Source organism: Xiphophorus couchianus, chromosome 2, assembly GCF_001444195.1.
Source record: "Xiphophorus couchianus chromosome 2, X_couchianus-1.0, whole genome shotgun sequence".
NCBI classification, from domain to species: Eukaryota; Metazoa; Chordata; class Actinopteri; order Cyprinodontiformes; family Poeciliidae; genus Xiphophorus; species Xiphophorus couchianus.
Genome location: NC_040229.1, coordinates 1,336,228 through 1,362,204, shown reverse-complemented (window position 1 = coordinate 1,362,204; position 25,977 = coordinate 1,336,228). Strand labels below are relative to the sequence as shown.

Here is a 25,977-nt window from a genome sequence, read left to right as displayed (position 1 = left end):
CTAGACGTCAGGCGTCTAGACGTTTGGCTTCTAGACGTCTAGACTTTAGGCGCCTAGACGTTAGGCCTCTAGACGTTAGACGTCTAGACGTCAAAGTCTAGACGTCATAGTCTAGACGTCTAACGTCTAGACATTGATGTCTAGACGTTAGACATCTAGACGTTAGACATCTAGACATCTAGACATTGACGTCTAGACGTCTAGACATTGACGTCTAGACGTCTAACGTGTAGACGTCAATGTCTAGAGGTCAATGTCTAGACGCCTAACGTCTAGACGAGGTCAATGTCTAGACGTCTAGACGTCAATGTCTAGATGTCTAGATGTCTAACGTCTAGATGTCTAACGTCTAGACATCAATGTCTAGACTATGACGTCTAGACTTTGACGTCTAGACGTCTAACGTCTAGACGCCTAACGTCTAGACGCCTAACGTCTAGACGTCGATGTCTAGACGTCGATGTCTAGACGTTACACGTCTAGACGTCAATGTCTAGACGTCTAGATGTCTAACGTCTAGACATCGATGTCTAGACTTCCAACGTCTAGACTTTAGACGTCTAGACTTTAATGTCTAGACTTTAATGTCTAGACTTTAATGTCTAGGACTACCAGGATTTTGAGAAATTCCTATCTCTACCAAGAGGGGCCAAATTGGGTATCTTCCTAGAACTACCGAGAGAGGGCCAAACTGGGTTATTAGCATCCAAATGTGGCCAAACTGACGACCCTGAATGGTCTAATTAGCATCCCTGTAGATGTGACCATAGCCTGAGGGATCAGCAGGGGGGAGGAGAGCCATACTCACTACATCAACTTTCACGCTGATTGTCCTTTGTCATTGTCAGTAATGGCCTTATTTACATAACAAAGGCGCCTCTTCACACCCTCTCTTGGAGGGCCAAACTGGCCCCTCTCTGGTACCTAGCGGAAATTCCCATTTTGGGAATCTTTGGTAGTTCTAGTGTTAAAACATTAGTGTTGTTGTTTCTAAATGAATACAAACTTGTTCTCTTTGCATTATTTGAGGTCTGAAAGCTCTGCATGTTTTTCATTATTTTGACCATTTCTCATTTTCTGCTAATAAATACTAAATTGTTGCTTTGAATTTCACAAACATGTTGTTAGAATAGAATAAAATAACAATGTTCATTTTACTTAAACCAGAAATTTAATTTAGAGAAACTGATCATCTTAAGTGGTCTCTTAATGTTTTCCAGAGCTGTATATCAAATAAAACTTAAAAGAAATTTTACTAAATAACTTAACGACTTGAAATTGGAGGTCTGTCTCTTTAAAGACTCCTGCTCTTTCTGAAACTCTGCCTTCAGAAAGTCATCCCAACATGGCTCCTCTATTAACCCTCTAACGATGTTTTTACCAGCGTTTCACCGAGGAGTAGCTTGTATAATTAGCTCCGCTAATTGCTGCTGGCTAGTCTGAACGAGCTGATTGGGGGCGTTTGAACAGAAGACTAAAAGACCCTTCTGACATTCATGAACAGATCAAGGCAACACCCCCGGTGTGCTTTGATGAAAGCTAAAAAAGCAGAATTTTCATGATATTTCCCCTTTAAATTAAGCAAAATCCAAAAATGTTTTCACTTATTTTAGCTCAGAAGACATGAGATGTTATTTTTTCCCCTACAGCTGCACCAGCTCTCCGTTTGTTTCGCTGCGTGCTGCAGGTATATTTAGACCCACTTTCTAAAAAGAGAATATGTGAGGAATGCATGGAGCTGACTCAGTGCAGCAGCAGAGTTAAATATAATTTACCCATCTGGGAAAATGCTGTTTACTTTTAAGTCTAGACAAACTAATTAGAGTTCAGGGGGATTTCTAACATCCTGCAGCAGCATCAGGTGTTTCCCTAAAGGTGTTTCTGTTTCTCTCACAAAGAAGGTTTAGTTTTTAAATACAACTTATTCCTCTTTCTGTATAAATAATAACATAAAAGGTTAAAATAATCATGTTTCTGTTATATTATCATTTTAAGTTATTGACTTTGCTCAATATGAGGGTCAAAAATTGTAAATAATAATAATAATAATAATAAAGAAAAATGTTTTTGGGGGTTCTTTCTGAATTCCTAGTCACAATTAAATAAAAATGAACACGAGATATAATTTTGTCAAAAACAAACGGACATAAAAGGTACAGAAGCCGATGTTGTAAATGTTTTACATTTTTTTGCTTCCTTATTCTGATAATTGGTGCCAACAGTTACAATCAAACATGCGAGATCAATATTGTGAGGGAAGTTTGGTTCACTTTCTTTAAAGACTGATCTAATTCAGAAACTTTGCAGAGTTTTTAAGAATAAATTGAAGATTTAAGATTGTTCCACAACATTTTGAGCTGATATAAAAATCCAGACTTTAACTAGGCCACTCCTAACCTATTTTTTTCTGAGCAGCTATGGCTCAGAAAACATTATATGTTGCTTTGTCAGATATTTTAACCTAATTCATGTTGTCAGACAGATCCTACTTAGATGATTTCATCATTCAGGAAAGTAAAAACAGAGAAAAACAAAACAATTTTCACGGAACTGCATATGATTTATGATTATTTAATAATTGAAACAGTAAGTTTTTTCATCTTAAAGGGCAATTATTTGTTTATTTAAGGATTCCCGTTCGTCTCTTCGTGGGGTTCACATCAACGTTACTAGAACAATAATTTACAAACATTCCTAAAAAGACATAAATATATGAGACACAAACAAAGTTCAATTAAACACAAATTTTAAATCAACTGCTTAAATTACAAAAAGACATAAGAAAAAACCTCACCACACAAACTGTGTTCAACCATTTCACTGAAAAAAAGTGCAATAATAACAGACTAGAAATATAAATGTAATCATTTAATCAGGTTGATATTAAATCTTTCTCCAAGACAGAATTTCTTTTAAATTTACATGATCAACCATCACTGTAATTTCAGAAGGCAACATATTCCAAACTTATCCAGTCATAATGACCCAACTTTGATTTTTTTCTTCATTTCTGATGATTTTGGTATTTAATGGTCAGAATTATAAATTTAAGATGCAACGATTGAAGATTTCTGACAGACTGCACACATGAAAAGGCAAATATTGACGTTTTTATCGTCACGAAGCTGTAATATTTGATTATTAATTCACTAAGACAGAGAGCAGCTGTTTTATTGTGAATTCCTGAGCCACAAACCCACAGTCAGCGAGCGGCAGAGAGGCGGTCAATGTCAGGGCGAGAGCGCGAGGGAGGGAGGCTGAAGAAGGAGAAGAAGAAGAAGAAAGACGGGGCTCACAGAGAGTTCAGTGTTTCAGCACCGAGGAGCTTCAGCGTAGGTAGAGCGTTTCAGACTCAGTCAAAACCAAGTGAAGCAGCAGCAAACATAAACAGCTTCACATGTGAACGATTGAAAAGGTATTTAGCAGCAGAGTGAGGGCTGACAGGCGGCCGGGATGCTGTGAGGAAGAACGCCAAGCGATGGAGCTCAAAGACGGCGGCAGGCGGCCGCAGATGCTCAGGTAATCCACCTACTGAACAAACATTAGAGTCATCACAAAATATCCAAATATTTTAAAAGCGGGAGATTTAAAAAAAAATATTTTAAATGAAATCTTATCAATAAATGATTCTTTTTTTGTGTCTGTATCATATTTAGTCAGATTAGAAACTTTTTTCAAGGCTGCATGTTGAAATCTTTCATCTGTAAATGAGAAAATATCCCAGCTTTACTGTCGAAGCTTCAATGTGTTTTGATTTTATTTGGAAGCATCAAGAATGATGGAGATTTGCCAATGTTTAGTCAAGAGAGAAAGCTTTCTTTTCCAGCCATTAAACGTATTCAACATGCTCTGTGTGCGTCTTCACATGATGCGTTCGGGCATCACAAAGCCCACTCTGTGTCGCACACAGACCCCCGTTTTTCCTCCCCTTCATCCCTCTTTAGCATTTCCAGTCTTCTCCTCTCCCAGCCGGAGAACTTGCCTGATTAAGGAGAAGATTTTCCAAATATTTCACAACTCCCACACAACCGGTGGCTACAAAGTGGTTAGCTTCTCCTCGCATGTCTGACAAAGAGCCGATTGTTTGGTCGGATCGACCCAAAGCCTCCCCAGTTGGGGACTGTGGTCTGGGCTCACAAAGGCTCTGGATGCGGCCGACCTTGTCGGAACCTCGTGGTCTCCTGTGAAGCGGGTCGGGTTCAGTGTTGGGTTTCTCTCGTGATGTTTTTATGTTCAGCTTCATCTGTGGTGATGTGTCACGAACCAGGAAGTCTAAATTTAAAACTGGTTTCAACAGGTGTGACCAAAAAATCTTCTAAAAAATCTTACTTTTCTGAGCTTTTGTCTAGATTTATTCATGTATAAACCAAAGGATATGTAGAAATGGAAAATAATTAATGCATAATTAAAAGAAACAACACTGCAAAAACACAAAATCTTATCAAGTATTTCTGGTCTAGTGCAAATACCTTAGTGCACTTAGAATAAGACAAACTAACTTAAAATAAACTTTTCAGCAAGATGTATGCTCTTGTTTTGAGTAAATAATTCATTAATATTGATGAAAACGTTCTGGTTCTATTGGCAGATAAATTAACTTTAAAAACATGGAAAAATGTTTCGTTATAAGTGAAAAAAGCTGCATTAGGTGCAGTTTGAGTTCAGGAGTTTAAATAATTTAGGAATTTATTTTAATTAAAATTTTAATTAAATTATCAACATTTAATTTAAATAATTTAGGAATTATTTACTTAATACCAGCCTCCATATGTAGCTACAAACCTACTTTTAAGTTAGTTTTGTCTTATTTCCAATGTACTATGATATTTGTTCTAGAAACGAGACCAAAAATACTTGGTAAGATTTTGTGTTTTTGCAGTGAAACATCAGCTGCATGTCTGATGGAAATCAAAAACCTTTAAAATCCTAGAATCCACATCGTGCATGTGTTCGTTCATGTGTTGGGCCCTCGGCCGTTTGGCAGCGCCGTCCTTTACTTCCCCCCCTGCTGCCAGATTGGTTTTCACACGCTCCCGGCCCCTCCCTGTTACCACGGAGACGCAGCTGTCACCTGTCGCTGCCATGCCAGGGATGCGCTCCGGCCGCGGCTCGCGGCTCAGAATAGAAATGTGGGAGAGTTTCTGGCGGAAGCGGGAGAGCACAACGCCGAGCCGGACAGTTGACCGGAGGGAAAACGTCTCAGCTGGACGGGAATGTGGGAAATGTGTGAGTGAAAGGGAGTGACGGACTGCTGGTCCAGATATTAGTCAGAACTGACCCACTGCAAGCTCATGTGTTCCTGTCGACTTTTTATTTTATCTTTGTTTTCTGCTTAAAACTGTTATTTTCTATCAGAATGGACGACCAGGACAGAGTGAGCCAGGCGTCCAGTGTGGCTACAATTTCTTACTTTCCTGTCATGAAGGTTTGTTTGTTTTCTTTTTTTTTAATTATTTCCATGCATGATTTGGTGCAGAGAGCAAACAGGAGAATAAAAACGGTTCCCTCCAATTTGAGCAGGAAAGTGATGGGAAGGTGCAGACGTTTGGGAAAAGATGTCAGGCTGCTAAAAGAGACCCCAACTGTCCCGTGGTCATCAGGGGCTGGCTCAACAAAAAGGTACGTTTGGTTCATGCAGCGCTGAAAAAACTATTTATCATCTGTAAACTTTATCACATAATGTCAAACTGAAAACAAGAAAATATTAGCAAGTATTTTTGGTCTAATTTCTAGAGCAAAAATCTTAGTTCATTTGAAATAAGACAAAAGTAACTTTCAAATAACTTTCTTACAAGTAAGATGTAGGAGTTTGTTGTAAGTCAGTAATTTGTTAATATTGATGAGAAATTACTAGAATCACTGGCAGATTATTTTACTTCTAATCAGGCATTTTTTCTGGTTATAAGTGAAATAATCTGCCAATAGAACTGGAACTTTTTCCATTGCAATTTTGCGAAATATACAAATTTCGATGCAGTTGGAAAACCACCTCACTGTGACACGAAACGTTTTTATCAAAAAACTTAACTTTTTTCTAGACTGGCATGTTTCCATTAAACTAATTTATTTTTGTAATTCCAATTTCCACAATTACATGTTCCGGTTATTATTAATCAATAGCAGATTTAAATAAAACAGATCAGTGTTTCTGCTGTTTTGCCGGCGGTTTTTTTAAGTTTGTTCCAGATTAATGGAGCATAAAAACTGAATTTTTCTGCTTCTCCATGTTTGATTCTTGTATCAAGAAACAGAAACAAGGAAAAAAACGATTGCTTGAAGACAAATTCTTACAAAATCCAGTTTGTGGAATGAAACAAGCCTTGCATGGTGCTCTGTTGGTACTTCATGTAAATACGTTTGAACTCACCAACAGTGGCAGCATCATGCTTTGGGGAGGGAAGCTTTTCCTCATCAGGATCATGGAAGTTGCTCAGAGTTGAACTTCAGGAAAATCCTTGAACAAACTGGCTGTAAGAAACATGAGTCTTCTGGAGAAGTTTAGTTAAATTTGCACCACTTTATTGGTCTGATACATAAAATCCCTGTAGAAAACACAAAGCTTCATAAAATGACAAAATCTGAAGAAGTTAAATAAATCTGAAAACTTCTGCAAGGCGTTTTATCTTTATGTCTTTGAATCGTTGCTTCTGCAGGACAGCTCTGGTCTGAAGTTATGGAAGAGACGGTGGTTCGTCCTCTCCAACTACTGTCTGTATTACTACAAAGGTAGGAGGCAAAGCGCCTGCAGCTCGGCGCTGTGGTTCTGACCCGCATGTCTTCTTCCTTATTGAAACGTTTTCTGTCCCCAGACAGCAGAGAGGAAACCGTGTTGGGAAGCATCCCGCTGCCAAGCTACAAAATCCTGTTCTGCACGCCGCGAGAATGCAAGAACAGGAAGTTCACCTTCAAGGTAGCAAAAGCTTCGTTCCTCACAGCTACACGGATGTCAGGGAACGAGATGTACAAGTTCAGGACTATGAGGAACGAAAGAGAATAGAAATGAGTCGACAGATTGGTTAGTTTAGATCAGGGTCACCAGCCTTCCTGAGACCACGAGCTGCTTCATGGGTTCAGAGCAACACCAACGACTACTTGTTTGATACAGACATAAATTTTCTTCCTTTATAATAATAATACATTTACATATTTATGATTACATGCCGTCTGATCATATTAATGTTAAAGACTATCACAATAGTTATCAGTAATGATTTACCATGGCTGCTATGGTTAATCGTTATTATGTGATCAGAAGTTCAATCTGTGTGATTCTAATTTAATCCAAAGTGTGACTGAGAGTATGGAGCTGGACAGCTGCACTGTGTGTACCTTCAGATTTTCCTTTAACTAAAACTAGTTTTCAGGGTTTTTTTTATCTATTAACAAAAAGACCTTATTATTATTATTGGTCAGTTTACTTTTTGTTTATTTGGCGGATTTTCCTGTAAGCTAAAAATGAATGAGCTTGAGTTTGATTTCCTCAATAGTTCTAAGAGCGGTCGTTTGGATCCTGCCTGTGCTTTTCACCGTGTGCGTGGTTCTGGTGGGGTCATCGGTTTATCAGCTTTTTTTGTGATTCGGTGAACTGAAGAGCTGGACTCTAGTGCAGCTGACCTGGCAATCTGATGGCACTTTACATTGTGCCTAGTGTAAAGTTTGGTGGAGGGAGGATCATGATGTGGGGTTTTTCAGGAGCTGGGCGTGGCCCCTTAGTTCCAGTTAAAGGAACTCTGAATGCTTCAGCATACCAAGACATTTTGGACAATTCAGTTTGGATCTGGCCCCTTCCTCTGCCGACATGACCGAGCACCAAAGCACAAAACAAAGTCCATGAAGACATGGATGGAGAGGATGAACTTGACTGACCTCAGCCCGATAGAACACCTCTGGGCAGAGACTGAAGGTTCACACTGAACGCGTTTCGCACGTCAAAAACGCGGCCGACGCTTCAAGTTCGACGCCTGCGCACTTTGAAGTCAGACGCTTGACATTTTGCTCCATGCGGGCGTTGAGAGGAGACTCTTTGGCATACATGTCTCTCAAACTCTTCCACTGTCTCCTGCATATTTCGTCTAAATAAATAAGTTTATTTAATGTGACTCAAAGTTCTTGCTGGATGGATTTGGATAGCTCGCGTCAAACGTTCAAAATGGTCGAAACGCTTCCAACTGCGCAGCGCTGGATGCCACAGACTTTGTATGTAAACCAGACGCGCCTGATGCTCAAAACATGCTTGGTGTGAATGCGGCATAAGAGCCAGGCCTTCTCGTCCAACATCAGTACATGACCTCATAAATGTGCTTCTGGAAGAATGGTCGAAAACAAAGGGTGGACCAACGTCACAGTGAACCCTATGGATTAGAAACGGGATGTCGCTAAAGCTCATATGTGAGTCAAGGCAGGTGAGCCGATACTTTTGACAGAATAATCTAATTACATACCAGCCTAAAGAGTAGAAGGTTTCAAAAATATTGCAGCTGGTCCTAATAAGGATCCTGGTGGCGCTCCAATAGGACATGGGATCAATCCTCATGAATTCAGGGAGATGGTACAGGGTTCCTCTGTGTAAATATAACCGTCTGAAACATTCGTTTGTACCACACTCTATTAGCCTGATAAATGGCCGACTAGCGGGGCCTAGACAAAGTAATAGGAGGCCCAGAATGTGACCAAGAGTAGCATGGAGAGGATGTATTGTATGTGAATGAAAATGGTTATGGGGGGCATACTGTGGTGGCATAGGGGACAGCGCAACCTACGTTTGGAGGCCTTGAGTCCTCGACGCGGCCGTCACGGGTTCGATTCCCGGACCCGGCGATAGTTGCTGCATGTCTTTCCCCCTTTCCTGTCAGCCTACTTTCATATAAGGGACACTGGAGCCCACAAAAGACCCCTGGAGGGGAGGGTTAAAAATGGTTATGGGGATGTACTGTCAATCTGGCATTTGTATTTTTATGTATTTTTTGCTTTTATATTTAATTATGGCTATTGTCCTTTCTGGATGTGCTGTTCCTGCTGTTCCTATTGTTCTACTGCACGTTTTGCCTCTGCTTCCTAGACGAATTTCTCCTACGGGAGACAAATAAATGATCTTATCTGAGCATTATTGCCCTGCGACAGACTGGCGACCTGTCCAGGGTGAACCCCGCCTCCCGCCCGGAACGTAGCTGGAGATAGGCACCAGCAACCCTCCCGACCCCATTAGGGACAAGGGTGAACAGACAATGGATGGATGGATGGTCGGATCTGAGCATTATTCAACATACGAGGTTTTATCCACTGATCCTGTGAAACCAGGTGGTGCACCAGGGAATGCGATCATATTTCTTCAGCGCTGACACTCAGGAGGACATGTTGGGTTGGGTTCGAGCCCTGAGCCAATCAGCTGCGATGGAGCCAGACAGCACCATGAACAGGTATGACGGAGTTCAAAGTTACCATGACGTTCAGGATGACGCGAAAACAGTCCTGCACAGTGTTGTATAAAGTACTGAAATCTCAGAGTCAAGTAAAAGTACAAGTACCTCTCCAAAATATGACTTTGGTAAAAGTCCAAGTCACTGACTGAAATGTTACTTGAGTTAAAGTCTTAAAGTATCTGAAACTTCTTGTACTTAAGTATGGAAATTACTGTAAAAATGGATGTACTCAAGTAATGTAATGAAAAGTACAAGTAAAAAGTAAAACAAAGCAAATGCAGTTTGAATGACATTTTTTATATTTTGGTAAACTTGTCAAATACACTTAAAATAATGTACCCAACCAAGTGCAGGCAAAATTAAACCTGCTAATAGATATACCTGCAGGCATCATTTAGTTAAGAAAATTAGGTGCTTTACCTATAGCACAAGGTTAACTTAACCTGCTTTACAACTGAACCAGCTTCTTAGTAAACCCTCCAGGACAGAAAATACAAAGTTTTTGTAAGCCTCAAGTTTTCCCTTCAAGTAAGGTCAGTGCTGAAAATGAGAAAAATAAATAGTACAGAAAATGCGGCCAACATGAAGAAAAAGATCTGTTACGATTACTCTACTTCACAAATCAGTGAATCAGTCAATGCTACAGTCAGTAGGTGGTGCACACAACTGGTCATTATGCAAAAGAAAAAAAGAATTGGGAGGGAAATGCAGCTTATTGGCATCTGTAAACCTGGTTTTGAACTTGCATGCCTTTCCTATATTCGTTAAATTTAGTCTAAATTGCTATCGCTATGGCTTCTGTCCCCCTTGAACAGAGGAGTCTAGGTAGCCTGCTACAGTCAACATTAGGCCTAAGCTAAATACACCACGTATGGAACTGAAACAATGCCAAACAAAGTTCATTTATACAGGTAACGTTATGCTCAAGATTTCTCAATACAGTAGTGCCTAGTGACCAAGCTATAGTTACTGAAACAGGAGGATAATAACCATTTCATAAGAAGTTACCTCGATGTGTTTCTTCAAGTTGGACGGGGAGTTTTTGTAAGATAGAATTTCCACATCTTCGGGCAGGAATAACATAAACTGCATGCGGTATGACGAATCTTTAACACCCACGAAAGAGTATATTGTGTTTAAATAAGGCCATGGGCTCTTATCACCAGCTGGTGGTTCCCCTGGAGCTGTGTCTGACATAGTTGCAGTCGTTGTGGTCTCCGTCTCCTCCTCCATGTGGCTGCTGCTGATTGCGAGACTTGCTTTGTGTTTAATGGGAGAAGCGAAACAGGTGGATCCTATTGGTGGTGATGAACAAGCCCAGGCAAGTAGGCTACCGACTTTGTTCGGTAGCCTGCTTGCTACTTGCTAATCAGTAGGTGGGGTCAAAACACTTTGTTTCTCTCTCTCGCTTTTTTGTAACGAGTAACTAAACCACACATTGAAAATGTATCGGAGTAAAAGTACGCAATTAAGTTCGGAAATATAGTGAAGTAAAAGTGAAAGTCATCAAAAATTTTCATATTCGAGGAAAGTAGGAAGTACTCCAAAATATACTTAAGTAAAGTAGTGAAGTATTTTTACTTCGTTACTATACAACACTGCTCCTGCAGGTGAGAAATGTACGATTATCGTACCAGAGACATAAAATTATCGTCATAACCAAAATAACAAGTCTATTGGTGGGCTGTAGTCACTCTTGATAACGTCTAGCAGGCACTCACCGCTTTGTGGTGTAAGTACGGAATAGATTCATCAGCAGCCCCACCGGTCCGATGTGTTCTTCGTTTCTTTTTTTCCTTTTCATCACTCATGATGTGGCCGCAGCGGACTATTCAGCCAATCATGGCCGCTGTTCCGAGGCAAACGCAGACACGTAGCTCACGTTTACCAGCTCACGGTTGGAGTTTCCAGCCAATCGTGCATCTGTTTTCGGTTTAGAGATGCCTTCAGGGTCACAAAGAAAAACTCTGAAAGACAGTTGCGACAGGCTGATTACAAACACACATACACGGAATGGTCAAATTATCGTATATTTGCCCTTTTGGGGGATTATTGATTGTACATCGCACAGAGGGCAAAATTATCGTACAAATACGATAATTATCGTACATCTGGCGACACCGCACGGACAGCTTTTTATGCAAAAACTCTGATCCGTTTAGGCGTTGCTCGAGTTATCAAGATTTTACGCAGCTTGGTGGCAGCAGTGAGTCCATGGACTTCCCCAGATCGCCCCCGGAGGAGGAGAGTCCGGCGCAAAAACACAAGCATGTCAGCAGAACCCTGAGCGAACCGGGTCAGCTCAGCGGGAGGTCACAGTCAGAGCACCGGGGGAGACGGAGCGTGCATCACCGGAACAGGAGGTCAGTAATCTCAATCTCACATCTTATTTGTTTATCTGGGAAATGTCCAGTTTGGTATTCTGCTTTTCCCCCAGCCCTCCGGATCCAATCAGGAGAAGAACTGCTTCAAACAGGGAGGACGACGCTTACGATGAAACCTCAGCGCAGGCGACCATCGTGGGGTCAGGCTCTTTGGGTTCGAGGGGACAGCTGGGCTCCCGACCCCACACCCCGGTGGGAAGGGTCGACATTCGACCCCACGATGACCCCGTCACTGTGTACTACACACCTGCCTCCCCTAAGCTGGAGTTCAAATCTGCTCCCACCACCCCGGTCACAGAGAGGTGGCAAAACCTCAGCAAGGTGAACTTCTTCTAATGCAAATGACCTTACACTGTAAAACATTACAGGGGTGGGCAACTCCAGGCCTCGAGGGCCGGTCTCCTGCAACTTTTAGATGTATCTCTACTTCAACACACCTGACTCAAATAATGAGGTCATTAGCAGGACTCTGGAGAACTTGACTGCACTTAGGAGGTGAGTCAGCTGTTGGATCCAAGAGTGTTTCAAAGGAGACATCTAAGAGTAGCAAGACACCGGCCCTCGAGGACCAGGATTGCCCACCCCTGCATTAGAAGGTGGTTTAACTGGAAAATGAAAGTCCACCTGCTGCCATTTAAGTCAACATGAAAAGTATTTTGGTTTTAACTCATAAATTAAAGTTCATAAAGTTGATTTAACAACAAGAGACAAGTTGTCTAAACATTGTTTTTTAAGTTCATTAATCTTGAATTGTGAGTTTTAACTTAATGCTGCAGTTTAAGCCAAATAATTATTTCACAAAACAGGAGTTATTTGTCACCGTGGATTTAACCATGTCATATTTAGGGAAGCTGTTTGAAAGACATCGTTTCTCTTTTGTTCCTTTGCAGCCTGCAGCCTTGTACGGTTCTGTTCATCACACACCAAGTGGGAGAAGACCTTTAGCTAAGGTGAAAACAGGACAATATTGTGCAAAATTAAGCAGCGAAATATCTAAACTAATATGCAGCAGCTGTTGGGGAGGCTACAGAATAAAAAAGTCAAAAATTTTAAGTTGTGTTTACTTTAAAAACTTCAATGGGACATGGGATGGTTTTAGTCCACAGGTTGTTTAGCCTGATGTAAAAAGTTTTTATCTGATTTACATCCTGTGTTTTTCTTCAGAGCCACTCCACGGGGGCAGATTTACTGCCCCCTTTACCCCCTGCAGCGAGGGCAGCGCATGCTTCCAACCCCTCAAAACAACCCGGTCAGCTTCACCTGCCTGTCTCTGTGCTTCCGCCAGCTCTGGTACAGCCGCTAGATGGCGCCAAACTCCTCCGGCATTTTGCTTACTTTAAGTTTTGTGGCGTTTACTGTGTGTTTTTATTTTCAAAGTGTACTATACATATACTTGCAAAGTTGCAACAACGCAAATTTGTAAAATATTTAAATATGTTTGCAGCTTGCTGAGGCTTATGCAGCTCACGTTTTACCCTTTAATACTGATATTAAAGGGTAAATATAATTTCAAACCACAAAATCTGTCCAGAGAGTTTGATACGTAGGATTGTACGTATTTGCGTTTAAAGAATGGTCATTAAATAAAGATTGGGAACTGTTTTCCAGGCGTCTAAATCTGAGCAGAGGGATTTGCAACCAATACGACCTCTTGAAAGTGATGCAGATGTGAGTATTCCCAGTTCAGCAGCTTTTATAGATGGATAGTTATTTATCTTAGTGGACATGAGCTTGAGTTGTTCTGTTTCAGGCCGTATTGACGCGTCTGTGTGGGTGTGACAAGCTGCTGCAGTCTCTGTCTGTGGAGCTCACCCAGCTACAGATGGATAAGGTTAGTAATCATCTCCAAATCTAATCAAACTTATTTACAAAGTAGCTTTAAAACAACAAGATTGACCAACGTGCTGCTGCACAGCAAGAAATAAGATATAATAGAAACCACTAAAAGGATTCTTATTGTCGAAAAGGACGGGAAGTAAAAATGTGTTTGAGCCAAAATCCCCTCCACATTCGACCCGTTCCAGTTTGCCTATCGCCGAAACCGCTCCACTGAGGACGCTATCTCCTCTGCCCTACACCTGAGCCTGGCTCACCTGGAGGAGAAGAACACTCATGTGCGGATGTTGTTCCTGGACTTCAGCTCAGCGTTCAACACAATCATCCCACAGCATCTGGCAGGAAAACTGGAACACCTGGGCTTCAGCACCCCCCTGTGCAACTGGCTGCTAGACTTCCTCACCGACAGACCTCAGTCAGTCCGGATCGGACAACACACCTCCGATGTCAAGAAAATGCAGAGTGTGTGCAAAGCAGTAATCACAGCAAAAGGTTGCTACTTTGAAGAAACTAGAATATAAGGGCTATTTTCAGTTGTTTTACACTTTTTTGTTTAGTGCATATTTCCACATGTGTTATTCATAGTTTTGATGCCTTCAGTGTGAAGCTACAATGTCAACAGTCAGGAAAATAAAGGAAACTCATTGAATTAAAAGGTGTGTCCAAACTTTTGGTTTGTACTGTATATGGATTTTTTTTTACATGTTCAGGTGATACCAAATGTAAAAGAAACGTGTCACTATAATTAATAAATCAATTAATCACATAATAAATTAAAACAAACTCAATAATTTCCATTTGTATGATTCATTCTTTTGTTTTTCTTTCTACCAAAAACTGGGTGATAAAAGTTTTCAGTTTGGTGTTTTGGTCTCAATCAGTCCTTATTTTTTAAAGGACAATTTTGTTTACAAAGACTTGAAATTTCATTTTATTTGTTGTTTATTTTGGATATTTAAAATGTCTTCCAGTTCCAGTGTTAAATGTTCATCAGAATTTAAAGTTTATTGATCTTTTAGAATGTGTAATTGGATTATTATTTTACCATTACCATTGTATTACTTAAAAATGGTCTCAAAACGACAATATTATCGTTTATCGGAATAACTGCTGGAACAATTTATCGCCCAGCAGAATTTGTTATCGTGATTCAGAACTATGGAAAAACTGTTCGGGTTTTAGTTAATTTGGGAAATGAGATGACAGAGATGTTTCTGTTGCAGGATAGCGTCCAGTGTGCGCTGGAAGTGTCCAGGCTCCAAGTGGAGGAGTGGAGGACCCAGGGGCCCCGGGCCCTGGAGGAGGCACTGACCCAGAAGGCTTTGCTACAGGAGGAGTTGGTTACAATCCGGGCCAGAGTGTGCGATGTCTCACTGGTGTGTAACAAAGAACAAGTTGTGCAGATGTTTGTGTGCAGTTTATATGTATATATTTTTTCTTATCATGGTATTTCTATCTGAAGGAAATGGAGCGAGTGTGGAGTCAGTATGAGAGGATGGAGAGTGAGCTGTCTGTAATCCGTTCGCACCTTCAACACATCTCCAACTTCGGAATGCCACAGGTAATTTTATGCAACTCTTAAAGTCTGATTGTTATTCTTCACGTTTGGACATCAGCTAAAATAGTGGGAAAAAAAATTGTTTATTCTAATATAACGCTGAAAGACCTCCTGCCAGTCTGCTGATGTCTCCCTGTCCGATCAGGAGCAGTGTCAGGCTCAGAGGGAGCTGTGGATGATGGAGGACATCCTTGATGGGCTGAACGTCAATCGGGATTATTTCTGTTTCCTGCTGGGACTGCAGACACATCACAGTAAGAATGATCTGCTGCTCAAGCACTCGTCTGCTGTCACTGTATTAAAACGCAGCGGCATTTCTTAGAGCTGCTTATTAGCAGCACGAAAATGGCTTCATTCGTTGGTACTTTTATAGATTATTTTAATAATCAAGTATTCTATTGATTATTCTGACGATTAATCAAGTAATCAAATAGAAATTTGATTAAATGAAATATTGGTCATTTCTGCCATAACAGCAGTATTACTATCAATATTAAAATCGACTCAAATTTTCATATTTGCTCTTTCCCACAATTACTTTTCTGTAGTTTAGAAAATTCCCCTGCAACAATAGTAGCTCAGTCTGGACAGAAATTATACAAAAATCTGAAATTATAACCAATTTAATCATAAAGCAACAGGCTCTGAAAAAAAGTTTGGAAAATGGTGGGAAACCAGAGTTTGGTTTACACTGACACTGGGTCTGACATCACCCAAAATCCCAAAAACTGAACTGCAGATGTTTACATGAACAAACCAAATACAACCTGAAGGCCTCAGAGCCCAGAGGAGGTGAGGAGCTGATCTGATATCAATAGTTCTCCTACTGATCGAAAAATGAGGGAGAATTACCTCAAAATTTTCAAATCAGAAGATGAATTGATAAAAATGAGTTTGTAATGTAGCATAAAAGGTTGCAGCATCTGTTGAATGCAACCACGATGCACCTACAACAGGGTCTGCCTGTTTTTTTTTACTGTTTTTTCTTTTAATAATTTAATTGAATTTCCACAGCAGAAAAGTACCAACAATGTTTTTATATCAAATTTTATTGTCACTGGGTTGAAAACAATGTGCTTTTCTTTTGCCAATATTAACATTGGTGTCTCTTTTTTGCAAAAAAAAAAATTTGTTTTTCTTTATATTAAAACCAAAAAGTAGAAATAAAATGGTGGTTCTTTCGAAATTACAAATATCCTATAGTAGATATATATTAAAAATGAAAAATTGTCTTTTATCAACAGGTCATGTAACACTTGTGGCTCTGAATGAGTTTTACTTAGCTGGACTCGGGGCAAAAATGGCTCTTTGAATGGTAAAGGTTGCAGACTAAAACATAAATAGATCCAAACGAGACGTTTTCTGTCTGCAGTGTTCCAGTTTTTGCCTCCTGGACCTCCTGCTTCCCTCCCAGAGGGGCTTCCAGTCGGACTGCCAGCAGTAAGACGCTCTGCTCTTCCTGTTCATGGTCTGCCTCTGATCACAACTTCTTCTGCTCAGTTAACCTGATGAAGTTCACAGATGTTCTCTGACTAAACCCAAATTATTGATACATTTTTCTAACTATAAAAGGTCTTAAGTCAGTAGCAGGACAGTACAGAGCAGAATCTGGTGGTTCTTCTCTGTTTTTTGTAAAGCTTTGACTTGTTAATATCAAATTCATCCAGTTCTGACTTTCATTTAGGAAATATAAAACAAGAGAGCAGAAAAACATTTTAAAGAATTGTTTTTATATTAGAAGGGGAGGCTATGATTAGCTTTTAAGCTGGGTTTCGCATCTGACGTTAGTAAATTACATGGCTTGTCATGGAGAGGCTAACAAAGTCTTTTTTTACAAGAGGAAATAGATCTGTGAACATCTGCATAAAGATATATTTATTTTATTGTTGTTGTTTTTAAATAGCCCATAATGGCAGCAATTAAAATGAATGAAACAACAACAGATATCCAAGAATTGAGCCCTGTGGTACACCCAGAGAACAGCATCTTCAGATTTCCTCAACCTGTGAAAACTAGTTTAGTAGATTTATATGTTTCGGTGATGCCTAATTGATACCAAATTTAAAGTAAAAAAGCATAATAATAATTACACACAAATAGAACAAGAGTTTTAGTTTTACTTTGTTTGGGAAATAAGAATGAGAAAAGTAAAGATTATATATTAGAAGAAGAGGCGATGATTACTTTTTAATCTGACTTCAGAATCTTATATTAGTGAACTTCATGGTTTGTTTGGTTATTGTTACTGAAACTGCAGTATTAGTGAGTAAATGCCCCTGAACATTTGTCCTGAGAACAACTCAAACTCGAAACCTTGCCGTACTCTGCTCAGCCTTCCTGTTAGTCTTGCTCTCTCTCACTTTTGAGTAGCCTGAAGGAATCACTGACATGTCTCTGGCTGTCATAGAAATAAAATTTTCCTTTTGAATAGCTTGTCTTACATCCATGTCGTTATGTAACATCAGGATTTTAGCATTTGGATGTTTCCCCGGTGAGTGTTTCATCAGTGTGTGACAAACGTCTGCAGGATTTGGAACAAGAGCCGCCGCTCCGCCCTCCGTTACCCCTGGAGCTTCAGGAGCGCCACCACGCTCAGGACCTGGGCCAGGTGTGGCCAGAGTCACCGTACGAGGTGGGACTGTTACCATCGTTTATCACCAGAGGAAGCAGATAAACGCTGGTGCGTTTAACGTGTTTTTATGTTTCAGGGAATCTATGAGCATCCTGCTGATCCCGCCGACAGAAGTGGAAACAGCCAGCCTGACCTCCTTAACGTGAAAGCACAGAGAGATCCAACCGGTTGGCACCAACACACACACCAACAGAAACAAGGACACTTTGATTCTGACGTGTGCTGTGTGTTAATATCTATTAATAACAGCTTTGATGTATTTTTCATTGCAAAATCCTAAACATTTGGGGAGGATTTTTATTCCTCTTCTGACCTTAAACCCACTTTCCATGGTGTCTCATGTTGATTATTTTTCTTTTATATTTAGAATCTCAGTCTGGTTCAAAGTGGATCCCACCAGAAACAGCCGGCCAGCCAACAAAGGTTTGATTCTTCTTCATTTCTGCCATGATAATCTGTGAAGTGGGCCAAAAGACGCTAAATATAGAAGCAGTAAAAGCTGTTTTGTTTTGGGGTTTTTTCCATTGCAATCGCAGCCAAATTCTAATTCTTCAGTTCTTCCTGCAATTAGGGCATGTTGCAATACCAGCTGTAGACAAGAGGGGGCGCCAGAGGCTCATGTTTCAACACAACAGTGTTACAGTTCAGTTCCCCTGTACCCCACCCTTTCCTTATACAAGGCACACACACACAACACACATACACTGCTTTTCTTGCAGTTTTCTACAGAATGTGAGAAATAAAAACATGTTTTAAATCACAATTATATATTTTAAACAGCTTATGTTCTCATCCTAGAAGATGAAAATGAAGATGAGTGAGGCAGAACAGATTGAGAGGATGAAGAGGAATCAGGAGAGATTGGCTAATAAGAGGAAACCTCCAGTGGCGACTCAAGGACCCCAGAATCAGAGTTCAGACACAAGACAGGAGGTTAGGCCCACAATATGTTGTTTTTAACCTGATTAAGATATAAATATATGTGATAATTTAATGATTCAACTCTAATTTGCCAGGCCCCGTTTCCCTTGAGGGTGACCCGCGTTGTCACAGCTGTGCTGCCTTCCTCGCTCGTGGCCAGAAGAGTTTCTGTCGAGGATCCTCCAGCTGAGCTCGACGCTCCGCTGCCTGAACAAATCCTGCCGGAAACGCAGCAAAAACCGACGGAACCGAGCAAAAAACTCCTGAGCAAACCTGCCAGGCGGCTGCTTACGGAGAGCCCCGACTCAAACCAGGCCGTCGGCGAGCCGCACCAGGATCAAACTGCAAAAAAGGCAAGCAGAAAACACCCACCGGCCTCCAGAGGATCCAGAATGGAGCCACTTATAGAAGTGAGCAGAGGTGAAGGATCAGAGAGCCCGAGAAGTGAAGCTCAACACCTGACGGGGTCAAGAAGAGGTCAAGACAGCGCAGACGTCAAGGTGAGGAGGGAGCCATCCGCTTCATCTCTGCAGTGGTGGATAAAGTACTCAGCTCTAGTACTTGAGTATTGATACTCATGGTAAAAACTTACTCCACTACATGTAAAGGTTACTCAAGTTAAAGTACTGAATGCAGAATCAGCCTTTATTGTCATTGTACAGAAAATACAACAAAATAAATTTCAGTACAACAAAAAAAACAACATAAGACCTCAGTAGACAAACACCTGAGTCCTTTTTAGATGAGAACACTGCAAAAACACAAAATCTTACCAAGTATTTTTGGTCTAGTTTCTAATGCAAATATCTTAGTGCACTTGGAATAAGACAAAACTAACGTAAAAGTAGCTTTGTAGTGAGATACAGAGGGTTGTTTTAAGTAAATAATTCCTTACTATTGGCGAAAAAATTCTAGTTCCACTGAGGCTGTTACCTAGCAACCCCAGCCAAGCCCAGCCCGTTACCTAGCAACCCAGTTCTAGTTCCACTGGCAGATTGTTTCACTGATAACAAAACATTTTTCAATGTTATAAGTTAATTTATCTGCCACTGGAACAACAACTTGTTCATCAATAATAAGGAATTATTTACTTAAAACAATGGCTGTATATTTTGCTGAAAAGTTTATTTTAAAAACGTTTGTCTTATTCCAGGTGCACTAAGATATTTGCACTAGAAACTAGACCAAAAATACTTGGTAAGATTTTGTGTTTTTGCTGTAAAAAAATAACACAAGGGGAAAAATTAATTTATTTTCTCATATCTTGTAATTTCTGTTCTAAATTTCCTTTAATTTACTTAATAAACTAAATAAAACGCCTCTAACCAGGCAGCTGAAGAGTCGTCGGCTGCTGACTTTGACCTGAATCCTGGTGTGAGCTCTGAGCAGAGAGAAGCCAAACTCCAACGAGTCGAACGGATACGAGAAAGAGTGATGAGAAGGTGGGTTTGCTTTGGGTAAAATATGCAAACACGCCCTACGCAGAAGCAAGCGTCCACAAATTGTTTGTCGTCCGTTTCTCAGCGCAGCCAGAGAAAGTTCTACGACAGAAAGTCAGCGTCCAATCAGGAGAGAGAGGAAGGAAGTTCACCAGGCTCCCTCTGACTCGGCTGAAGGAAAATGGCCGACAGCAGGTACTGGAACAGACAGAACCAAAATGAACAGAAAATAACTGAGTTACTAACAAATTATTCCCTCTTTCCAACTTACAGGAAGTCATGGCTATCTGGATGACGTTAGCAGATCAGGAGATCTTCAAGGTGCAACGTCTCAGGGTTGTGATGAAGTTAAATCTAAAAGTCGGGTCCAGACTGAGAACAGAGCACAGCACAGTGGGAGAGCAGAGGTTGCCAACAATAAAAGCAAACGCTCCCCGTCTCCGTATCACATCTCATCCATGACCGTCTACCAAAACGACGGAGGCAAAGGATTCAGAAGCTGCAACGATGAAGAGCAGGAAAACCCTGAAGGACTCACTGCAGAAGATAAAGAAGAGAAACTGAAGTCTTCCCACCTGAGAACAAAGTGGTTCCTGTCGACGAACCAGTGGCAGGAGTTCATACCGCTGCAGATGGAGCCGCTGTCTATCGAGGAGAACGAGGAAACCGACCCCCAGCCGTGCTCTCAGCCAGATCTCAGCGAGTTGTCGGCGACGGTGACCGAAAGCCTGGAGAAGATGAAAGAGAACCACTCGCTCTTCTATAAGATCGCCTGCGACATCAGCATCTCAGACTCAGACATAAAGAGCGACGATCAAACGTCCTCCAGACCAGAGGAGGAAGAAGTGTTGGTCATCGAAGAAACGGCGCGGACCGGTGACGTTGGGATGCCGTCTCATTTAGAGAGTTTGGATGGAAGAGGTGCAACAGCTGAAAAGAAATCTCTGGAGTCAACGAGAGAAATGCAGGACAAGACTTTGTTGGATCCAACATATGATCCAAGTGAACTAAATCCAGCAGAGCAATTAGGGTGGGAAGATGAAGTAAAAGTTTCAGAAACGGGAGTTTGTGTCCAGAAAACGGATTCTACTCAGGCACTGGATGGCCACACAAAGACAGAAGAGAAACACTGTGAGAAGAAGGAGTCAGAAGATCTGAACACAAACCAAGAGAGATGTGAGGAAATAAAGAAATGTTTCAGAGGAAGTAAAGAGAAGAAGACGGATGAGGACGACCGAGGAAACAGACGCTCCATCATCCGGAGCGCCTCCTTCGGAAAGCCGAGGGTTACCGTCCTGAGGACGAGTTTGTAGATTGAAGAAAAGATGCCGTCCCATTCCAACCAACAACTTCATAGCATTTTATTTGGATTTTATATGATAGACCAACTCAAAAGAGAGTATCATTTTAGATACATAATCTGAAAATTTGACCCCAGAAACCTTTGGTACCTCTGGAAAACCGGTAAAGGTCCAGAGCTGAGAGGTGAATCTGTTTACAGGATGACTTTTCAAACTATTTATGGAAGAGTGGTGAAAAGAAAGCCTGCATGACAGGAAGTCCAATTTCCTCTTGCTACTACACAAAATGCTATGAATGGCGAAACACTAACACCTGGCCATCCCTACAGCAAAGCCAAGTGGAGGGAGCATCATGCTGTGGGATGTTTTTATTTTCAGCAGGTCGGGGGAAACCTGTCAGATTATATGACAGAACCGGAGCTCAGGACAGAGACGTTAAACAGATTGGTTTAACTCAAAACATATTAACATGTTAGAGCGACCTAGTCAAAGTCCAAAAGATTTTTGGTAAGATTTGAAACTTGATGTTTATGGGGGGAATTTTCTATATCATGCAGTACTTTGTTTTGGTTTTCATCTAAAATCCCATTAAGGCTGAAGTTTGAGGCTGCAGAACGACTTAAAGAGTTCAGCGGGTGTGAATACTTTTCCCTAGAGATTTTGACCGACTGGATTGGACTGGGCCCAGTTGTGAGAACGTATAACAGCAGAATAATGTATAACCATCAATAAACTTGAATGTTTTCATTTTACAGAATATAAAGGAGGATGTTGGTGGAAATCTGTCAGCAGAAATGTTATTTATTCAAGTGAAACTGTGTTTTTTGCAACTAGACAGGTGCAATCAAATATCCTTTTTAAATGCTAACACCTCCATTCCTTTTAATGTACGCATTTAATACTCACTGAAGTTATATTTGATGGCTGTTTTTGTTGGCAACATAATCCTGTTTTTATCACTGTGAAAATTAGCTTTTTTTGTATCAGATGTTCTGACTAATAATAATAATAAAAATAATTTAAAAAAAGAAGAAGAAGAAGTGTTGTGCACACCGCGGCTCCGGCTTTTGTCAGAGCTTCACATTTCTACCTCCATCTCCTCGCCTCATTGTCTGCCAGGTCCCACATGTGCTACAGGGTGCAGCTCTCCTTAGAGACCCGACGCAGAATTACATGGAGCTCCTGCGAACAAAAAAAAAGCCTTTGTCACTTTAAATCCTCAGCGTGTCTCAGCCGATGACATCATTGTCTGAGAACACATTACATCACCCCTTCCCAGGCTCCCTCTCTCCCCCTCTCTCTCACTCTCAAAGACCGCACCACCTCATGTTTACTGAGCCACACACACACACACACACACACATAGACCTACTGATCTGTTTGCAGATGTGATATCTGTATCAGCATGCATATTTATGACAATAGCTTTAATGTATGCGCTGCTGGTGAAGTAAGGCTTCGCATTTAAATACGTCTGTGGCTGCATGAAACATATTCAGTTACATTTTTTGCCACAGTTTAATTTTGCATTCTATATTATATATTTAAAAAAATAATGCTCGGAACAGAGTAAATGTGAGTTCATTTCATGCTGCAGAAAAGGAGAAAGATCATTTAGGATGTGAAGTGGTTGGTTTTTTTCACATGGCTCTTTGCCCAGGGCAATATTCTGCTTAGGGGCTCTCGACAAAACTGAACTACAGCTTCCGAATCGACTCGTTGCTCCTATGTTTAACATTTACTTTGCCTTTAAATATTTAAAGGTTTATTTAACATGTGAAAACACCAAAAGAGGTTTTTATTTAAAGTTTTGAATTCAAAACAAATGGTGAATGTTTTTGTCCTGTTCGAATGAAGTCAGATATATGAGTATCAGGATGTATCAAATCAATATCTGTAACAGAACATGACCACAATGACGTCTTTTAAATTAGCTTACAGTGTTGAAAATTACTTTTATGCAACACAAGTTTGGACATTGAGCAGATCAAAAATAATTTAAGTTTTTCATTTAATAAAATCCATTTCTTTTGCAATTGGTTCTAAATTTCTTGAAACTTTAATTGGTCCAGCTTGCTGTTCAGACACAACTCCCAAAAATTGTTCTGCATTTGTTGCATGTTATTTTGATGTTGAAATTTCTAGTTTAGATTCTTTCTTGATTAACCTTTAGATGGAAAAAAAAAAAACCATTTAGAGTTTAATCAAAACTGGAAAATTTAACCACACTTCAAATGAGAGCAGAAAGCAGAAGTTTCAAGAAATCACATCCTGGGTCAAGTAATGATAAATATGTAAATGTATCACTAACCACTTATTGGCCAAAGATCACAGAGCATGAATCACTGAAACACAGAGAAGGAGCATATTGAAGCACGGTGGTGGCAGCAGCATGCTGTGGGATGGATGTTACGTCTTCAACAGGGACAACAAAACTTATCAGAGATGATCGGAAGATGGAGGTTCACTTTCTAATGTAGCAAAAAGCTACGATAGAATGGATTAGATACATATTGGCCTAGTCAAAGCCCAGACCTGAATCCAAACAACAATTGATTGCAACATCTGCTGTTCAGATGAGAAAGAATATGAAATATAGAAAATAACAGGTAGTTTTCCAATTAACTTATTAATTCAATTCAGTTTATTTCTATAGCAAACATTCACAACAAATGGCCTATTAATGTGTTAGAATGGCCTAGTCAAAGTCCAGATCTGAATCCAAATGACAATCGATCGCAACATCTGTTATTCAGTTGAGAACGAATATTAAATATGGAAAATAATAAGTAGTTTTCAGTTTATTTTTTATAACGGAAATTCTCAACAAACTACAGCAAAAAAATTCCAGTTCAATCAAACGGATTCCAGTTGGTCCCAGTTATCAAACTGGACAGAATGCTCAGTTAATTCATTCTAGCTGATACTTAACTTCATGTGGTGAATTTGACACCATTTTCTTTTTTCTTTTTTTTTTAAAGGCAGAGTGTTGAAGTTGGAGGAAAAAACTCGGCCTGTATCTGGTAACTGTATGTTCAAGCAGCTGTTTGATTGGCCAATGACCGCCCGCGCGCGCGCCCGCGCCGTGTCGCGCGCGCGTAAATCACAGAGATGCGGAGAATTGCTGAGAGAATGTTTCTTTAAGACCCATTACCTTCCGATCCGGCTGAGGGGGAGTCTGTGGTGGCGGATCGTCTCTCCCTGCCTGCGCCCTCCGCGCCACCCGCCTCCCGCCTTATGTGTGTGTGGAGGGGGGGAATAACGCGAAGGCTACTTTCGGAGAGCGGCGCTCACACCGAAACGGATGGATAAGGGGTTTCTAAAAACATTTTTTATTTAGTTTTTTAATTCCAGCATCAAACATGGACACTCCAGACTCCCCGCGATGGCTGTGGTAAGGATGCAACTTCACACCGCCCCATCGCAACCCAGTTTCTGTTGACAGGAGAGGAAAAAAAGAGAGAGGAGATGCAGAAGAGAAATGTGCACGTACTGGTGAATGCATGTGAAGCCGCGGAAGGCAGGCGGCTCGGTCTGTGCATGTATGTGCGTGTTGGAGGGAGTCTCGGCTCGCATCAGACCCACTGTGTAACGCTCGCTGCTTTTGTCCGAGTCAGGGATTGACAGGTGTGTTGGCAACACTCAGGCAGCAGCATTTATTTAGGGCACGCTCCCTTTGCATCCAGTCAGAGAGGTGATGGGTTTGTTAAAGACAGGGCGGAGTGGAGGAGAGGAGCTGGGCTCCGGGACATCACCAGGAGATGCCTCTGAATGCTGGCCTACTAGAATGTGTTGCTTGTAATTAATCATGGCTGCAACTAAGCTCTTTGCCACTGGGAGCTGGGCAATTACACCACCCAGTTCGAGCTGCCGCTGCCTCTGTGGGGTTGTTGTTGATTGTTGTTGGTGATGTTTTATATGCCGGACCAGAACCGAACCGCATCCCGGCTCCTTCCTGTCGTTTAGTGCAAGGATGGGCAGGAGATCCCTCAGTTATACATCCAACAAGATTCCCATAGGGACAGAGTCTTGCGCGTGCGCGCTCGTGCGCTCCTCACCAAATGGTCTTTCCTCCTTCCATCCAGACATGGAGGTGCAGCAGATCAGTCGACATGTCAGCTATGTGATGTTCCGGGATCCAGGTGCTTCTCATTCCAGCCTCCTCAGCCCGTCTGCCCGAACCCGCTTATTGATTCCAGTGATGCGTTTCTGGCCCCGCAGGGGCGCACCGCTCCATACCGGGGGGAGATGGGGGGCAGAAAGGACTGAGAGGGGGCGGGAGGGTGTGCAGATTATTAGTCGATCTGCTTCTATTGAAATGCGATTACTACCGCATTTCAGGCGCACCGTGAACGTGATTTAACGTTACAGAGAGAGGCCGCCTCAGTGTGGAGCTTCCTGCTCGCTCCCCGCCCCAGTAACTGGTGGAGGAGCGTGTTTTTTTCTCTCTCTCTCTCTCACCCTCCAACACACACACACACACACAC

At 41.2% G+C, this 25,977-nt stretch overlaps 2 protein-coding genes across 10 annotated transcripts in view; both read left to right on the top strand.

Annotated features, from left to right (window-relative positions):
- The first annotated feature begins 3,244 nt into the window (after positions 1–3,244).
- Positions 3,245–22,540, top strand: plekha4 (pleckstrin homology domain containing A4). Of its 4 annotated transcripts, none has more exons than XM_028044595.1 (24): positions 3,245–3,519; positions 5,356–5,425; positions 5,521–5,619; positions 6,654–6,726; positions 6,810–6,910; positions 9,298–9,416; positions 11,582–11,782; positions 11,857–12,124; positions 12,694–12,753; positions 12,968–13,093; positions 13,412–13,471; positions 13,554–13,634; positions 14,863–15,015; positions 15,102–15,200; positions 15,343–15,451; positions 16,570–16,637; positions 17,725–17,829; positions 17,906–17,996; positions 18,197–18,252; positions 18,628–18,762; positions 18,846–19,250; positions 20,080–20,192; positions 20,280–20,384; positions 20,463–20,569. In XM_028044595.1, exons 1-23 carry the CDS (start codon positions 3,479–3,481, stop codon positions 20,353–20,355), a joined length of 2,709 nt encoding a protein of 902 aa, XP_027900396.1. In that variant the 5' UTR covers positions 3,245–3,478; the 3' UTR covers positions 20,356–20,384; positions 20,463–20,569. The 4 variants fall into 4 exon arrangements, with proteins under 4 accessions (XP_027900396.1, XP_027900367.1, XP_027900386.1 ...); XM_028044566.1 differs by having other exon boundaries at positions 3,251–3,519; positions 20,275–20,384; positions 20,463–22,540; XM_028044575.1 differs by lacking the exon at positions 3,245–3,519 and adding an exon at positions 5,113–5,226 and having other exon boundaries at positions 20,275–20,384; positions 20,463–22,540.
- Positions 22,541–24,626: 2,086 nt separating this feature from the next.
- Positions 24,627–25,977, top strand: part of LOC114161490 (liprin-alpha-3-like) — a 37,007-nt gene continuing 35,656 nt past the window's right edge. For 2 of the 6 annotated variants that reach the window (XR_003599035.1, XM_028044827.1), the window contains exon 1: positions 24,627–24,884. The gene's annotated coding sequence lies outside the window, so the exon portion shown is untranslated. Of the gene's footprint in view, positions 24,885–24,957; positions 25,118–25,977 lie in introns of those variants that run through there. The other 4 variants (XM_028044810.1, XM_028044793.1, XM_028044818.1 and 1 more) reach the window with 3 other exon arrangements.

Coding starts and splice junctions, on each gene's coding strand:
- plekha4 (XM_028044566.1), top strand. CDS start 3,479: ATGGAGCTCAAAGACGGCGGCAGGCGGCCGCAGATGCTCAG. Junction 15,016..15,101: donor GAGTGTGCGATGTCTCACTG/GTGTGTAACAAA, acceptor TTCTATCTGAAG/GAAATGGAGCGAGTGTGGAG. Junction 17,830..17,905: donor GGCCAGAGTCACCGTACGAG/GTGGGACTGTTA, acceptor TTTATGTTTCAG/GGAATCTATGAGCATCCTGC.